Here is a 5,389-nt window from a genome sequence, read left to right on the forward strand (position 1 = left end):
GCATACTGTTAAGTAATTCGTATTACAAAAGTAGTATGATAGGTAGACTATTGATTGGAAATCCGATTCTGCTCATGAAGCATTTATCTTCTCCCACCTTTCTAGTCTTTTTCAATGAAGTTTCCATGTGGTGAAAATGATCTATCCAATCCAAATAGAATTTTGTTTCTCTAAAGCATGCAACTCCCTGAATAGAGTAACATCTTGATCTACCTTATAATGGAATTTGTGTAAAATTGCAGAAATTTTAGTGAGGGATGCATGCTTTGCTTTATACAGAGGCGATATCTGGTTTGCTTCAACATGATAACATTACCTTACCTAGTTAGCGATGGAAAATTATTATTGCCAAACCAATAGGATGCCTCATATTTAGAGATATCACACATGTCATACCTGAATTCAAATATAGTTCGATTAATCAAAGATATAAAGTGATATCTTCAACTCTGATAAACTTGGATTCATTTGGCTGTTCATCCATCGAGTCTGGAGTCTGAACTACAGTAGAAAGATACATAAGTTAATATCTTCACAAATATTACCCTAAACTATAAGATTATCATCGATTTGAGGATTTTAGGAGGCGGGAAATTGTCAATGCATCGCATCTTATCATGGCACCCTCCAGTTTTATAAGCACCATCCTTGCCTTGAGCTTTCTTCATTGCTTAGCTCAGGATTGAAGAAACTATTTTGGCTCCCTCAACCTGCGCACTTTACCCTCAGCTCCCAAAGATCCAAACCAAAACAGCTGCACTGAAAAACCAGCTCCAAGTACTCCTCACTTGGCAGGAGAAGGGCGTTGCAAAATGTATTTGCGCTTATAATCATCAAGTTCATCATCCTATTTAAGGTAATTTCTTGTCAGTCTTCAGAATGACCACAATATGAGAGGGATAATCAAAGTGTCTCACCTTCTTTTTAATTTCCTTCTTCAAGCTACCAATGAGATTTAAAAGGTACTCATAATTAGACTTGTGAGGTTCCTGCACTATCAAAACCTTTGCTTCAGACTACAACTCTAAAGACAGATTAAGGTAGTGTTTGAGATTATGATAACGGTTACTTTTTAAAGTGTTTTTCGCTTGAAAATATATCAAAATAATATTTTTTTATTTTAAAAAAAATTATTTTTAATATCAACATATCAAAACAATCCAAAATCATTAAAAAATTAATTTGAAGCAAAGAAAAAAATTCAAAAATTTTCAAAAGTGCTTTTTGAACACAAAAACAAACACACTAGAATTCTTTTTTTCTCCCCTTCAAATTAAGTTTTTTTTTTTTTTAATGATTTTGGATTGTTTTGCTGTGCTAAAGTCAAATTAATTTTAAAAAATAAAAAATATATTATTTTGATGCTTTTCCAAGTGAAAAACACTTTGAAAAACAACCACTATTACAATCTCAAACGCTACCTATAAACCCCACAAATGCAGTTACCTGTAAGTCTGAAGGGAGAGGTGATCTTTCCACCTTGGAAGCCTCTGAAATCTGTGCTGGTGTCCCCACATCATCTGCCAACGAAACAATCCAAGATGGGGAAGTAGAGATCCCTAAAGCCCCGATGTCAGTTCCAGAAGTTGTGGCAGCAGAATCTGATTGTTGAGCAAAAGAGATGGCTTTGATTGATGCCTGTAGACAGTGTTCATGGAAGCAAAACAAGAACCTTTACTTTAAAGGATTTTCAATCATGGGGATTTAATGCAAAGTTTAATAAGTGCATAAGAGCAAATTGCGAAAAATAGAATGAGACAATTCATTCAAACCATCCGTTTTTTACCTGAGAACATCAAGAAAACAGAAACAAAAAATTTAAAGGTACCCAGAAGCACTTATGCTGGATAAGTCGCGCACAAAAATGAAAGGTTAATGCAACAAGCAAAAACATAATTCTTTCAGACACCTGTATCCATTTTGTCCTTGCCAGATCCATACCTCGTGTCTTTTTCTGGCTTCAAATGACACAAACTCAGGGGTATCGAAATTAGGAGGCTTCAGAATAGCATATGCTCCTTTACTTTTATAATCTTTGCTTGTATGCTGCATAATACACCAACCATGGCTAAAAGTAAGGTATAACTTCTGTATTAGCCAATATACACTCAGGAGGGAAAAACATTACAGAGGAAAAAATATGAGAATTTTGTCTCCCACAAATATCAACTGCAAATTCTCTCATTATCCACTTAAACAATAGCTAAAGGTAAACTGTAAGGAGTGTAATAGACTCGTTTCTTTTAAAGAGATGCAGATTGATCAACATTTACTTCGAGAAAGTCAATCTGTAGGATATATGAAAGGAAAAAGAAATCTGATAAGCGGAGTTACAAACCCACAAGAAAGACAAGCATGAACAGACCATCCTAGAAATACAGCATCTTCAAAGTTTAGAACGTATAGAATCCAAAAGTATGCACACCAGATACATTTGATTCATAATTCATTATAGAATTTCATCGTAGCCAAAGCCAATGGGCTATTAGCTTTAGCAAATTCCTTTTGACTGTTATAGTATACAATATTCATCTAAGAAATTCCATAGCATCACAGATCCAAGCTGTGCTCTTGGTTTCGGGGTCATACTTAAAGATGAAAAAGCTTTCAAGTTTCATTTCTTTCCAAGGCTTTAGACATAAGAATGTTTTAACAAGTATACAAGGTTATTAAATAACCTAAAAGAAACCAGCTTGGTGCCTGCTGCATTTTTTACTCCCACATGCTCCACTCAATGATGGTACTTGCATACAAAATTTCTCATTGATAAAAACATGCGGATGACTTGATCTCACAATAAAGTCTGATAAAAGGGATTATATGATCTAAAGGTCTAAGCAACCTGGATGCCCTCAATAAATTTGAACTTTCACCCAAAAAAGAAGAAACGTGAAAAAAAGTGAGGTACGGAAACTAATATAAACCTGTGGGTAATCAGGGGCACTGAATAGGGTATATAGCTTCCCTGATTCTACTTCATGATCTGTGCTGTAGCCCTCCAACATATTTTTGAAACCTTTCTGACAAGCTATCGAGTCAGGGCCTTCATGTGACCTTATAATCACCTGTTGTAGGACCAAGAAATCACTTCCAGTCTTGACACCTCAACTTATATGACTTTTATAGACAGACAGACAGAGGAAGGGGGAAAATTAGAGCCTCAAATTTGACCTACTTTGTTGGAGCATACAGAAAAGGTTTGTCAGATTGTTGGCAAATATCAGACTCAGATGTGATGAAGTAAACACTTGAAATACTTGCAAACTTGTCAAATTGTAAGATCATGATAGCTTGTGTAAATGATATGCATGGTTTAGTACATAAAGGTAAAGGTTGGATCTTGAATATAGCTGGGTTTCCTTTTTTGTGTATGAATCCCTCACAAAGGGTTTCTTTAGTAGCTCTAGGAAGTTCTCAAAAGGAGACCCTGTTTCATCTTTGATTTCTTTTATTCTAATACTGGAAGCATTAAATAGACTGACAGACACTGATGAAAGCATAAGCGCATTGATAGTTAAGGACTTGAAGCATTTACAGGTGGTCAATGTGTTTCGTCAAGGAAACTGCTAGAAAATTCTAAGTGAAACCCAGGAACTGATTGTATGCCAGATGGAGACTATTAAGATTTCTTAAGTTCCTTGAGGCAGCAAAACCATCTCATATATTAATATGAACTCAGATTAGTTATTTCTGAAAAAGATAAGCCAAAAGGCAGGGTTCTAGCTGCAAACTGAGGATTTCACTTAGAATGCCCTATCAGAGTATCTTTCAGATTAAAAGGATCTTGCCTCTTAGTGGAATTTAGCAGGAAAAGACATGGAAAGACAGAAGTGAGAAGATTTTTGTTTCTGAGAAGAAAAAAGACTCATCCCTTGGCTCATATTGATAGAGAGAGAAAAGTTCTTTTACCTTTAACTTAGAATGTTCTAAAAAGGCCTCTGTGCAATCAGGACCCCAAAGAAGACCTGCATCACCTCTATTGTTTTCCGTAAGACCAGATTCTGTTGTTGGATCTGACCATAAAACATCAGTCAAAATAGCATCTTTTGCTGACAGATTATGGACAAATCTGCTTACTTGATGTAACTCATCCAAAGAACCCAAAGATAAAGTGGTACTCAACTTTTGTTTTTTATTTCCACTTTTGTTTCCATTGACGTTCTGTATTTCATTTTCTCCAAAACTTTGTGATGAAGTAATTCCTTCACTCCGGAAAAGCCCTCCATGGGTTGTATAAACACAATCTGCTATTATTGAGGCCAGAGGAAGTTCTGCAAAAACTTTCAAACATTTTCGGTAGACAGTTTGGCCATGTTCAGGAAATTTGCGATTTACCTCCTTCAGAAAACCACATATTTCGGAGATATCACTTGACTCATGATTTCCACGCAGCAAATAAATCCTATGAGGCAAGAAGGCCTAAACATTGAAAAGGAAAGCAATGAAAATGCAAACAAAACCACTTAACCTTCAATGTACAAAAGAAGTGATTGCATTCAGCATAAAAATGTAAGTGAACACATTTTCCCATCATTTATTTTACAGGGAAAAAAAAACTGTCCATGCAATAACTTACCAAGTAACAAAAGGAAGCAATTAGATAAGCACATTACCATGCTAATTACCTCTGATATCTAAGGTGTAAGAGAAATGTTGATGGGAACTGAATCACAGTGGACCATAGTCTCGAATCACTGTGATTCGAAAATTGGAGTGTATACAGCTAACTTTTAGACCATTTCCGTCAGGTGAATTTTGAATAGATTCAGCACATTAAGTACAAGAAATATACAATGATCTGAAATTACCTTCCAAGCCAATAAAACAAGAAACAACTCCAAGCTTGATTTGCCCCTATCGATGTAGTTTCCATTAAACACAAAAAGCTGCTTGTCAGAGGGTAAACCAACACTTTCCCAAATATTAAGGAGGTCAAGATATTGCCCACGTAGATCGCCAACTACAACCACTTCAGTATTATTGTCACATTGAATCTTAACACAATTAGGTTCTTGGCATAGGATGTGTGAAGCTTTAGTTATCAATTCCTCCACCACAAAGAGTGGCATGATAGATGCAAACTCTGACAGTGACTTGTTCCACGAAGCCCATTTAAAGGTTTCCATCAAATTTAAAATCCAATCTAGAGTTATTTCCTCATTCAGAGGCCAAGAAATTGGCTCTCGAGTTGGTTCTCCGAGTTCTATGTCAGCGTGTTTATCTTGCTTGTCACTGTGCTCACCAACAACCAGCCCCTCTTTATCTTCCATGATAATTTCTCTGTCCTGCAGGTTGCGAACACCCATATCCTCCTCCTCTCCCATGGAAATCAGCCTGTCTTGAAGGTCATTGTGCTCACTGACAGCCAAACCATCTTTATCTCCCATAA

General features: G+C 36.1%; 1 protein-coding gene across 4 annotated transcripts in view; it reads right to left on the reverse strand.

The window, feature by feature from the left end:
* Positions 1 to 393: 393 nt before the first annotated feature.
* The window catches only part of LOC105113155 (serine/threonine-protein phosphatase 7-like), a 6,541-nt gene continuing 1,545 nt past the window's right edge, over positions 394 to 5,389 (reverse strand). For 2 of the 4 annotated variants that reach the window (XM_011009189.1, XM_011009190.1), the window contains exons 5-11: positions 4,809 to 5,389; positions 3,910 to 4,419; positions 2,925 to 3,065; positions 1,942 to 2,046; positions 1,447 to 1,638; positions 918 to 989; positions 394 to 847 (exon numbers count right to left, since the gene is read on the reverse strand). In XM_011009189.1, the coding sequence (XP_011007491.1) occupies positions 785 to 847; positions 918 to 989; positions 1,447 to 1,638; positions 1,942 to 2,046; positions 2,925 to 3,065; positions 3,910 to 4,419; positions 4,809 to 5,389 (1,664 nt within the window). In that variant the 3' untranslated portion in view covers positions 394 to 784. Of the gene's footprint in view, positions 848 to 917; positions 995 to 1,446; positions 1,639 to 1,909; positions 2,047 to 2,924; positions 3,066 to 3,909; positions 4,420 to 4,808 lie in introns of those variants that run through there. The other 2 variants (XM_011009192.1, XM_011009193.1) reach the window with 2 other exon arrangements.

This window comes from Populus euphratica, unplaced genomic scaffold, assembly GCF_000495115.2.
Source record: "Populus euphratica unplaced genomic scaffold, PopEup_1.0 scaffold391.1, whole genome shotgun sequence".
NCBI lineage: Eukaryota > Viridiplantae > Streptophyta > Magnoliopsida > Malpighiales > Salicaceae > Populus > Populus euphratica.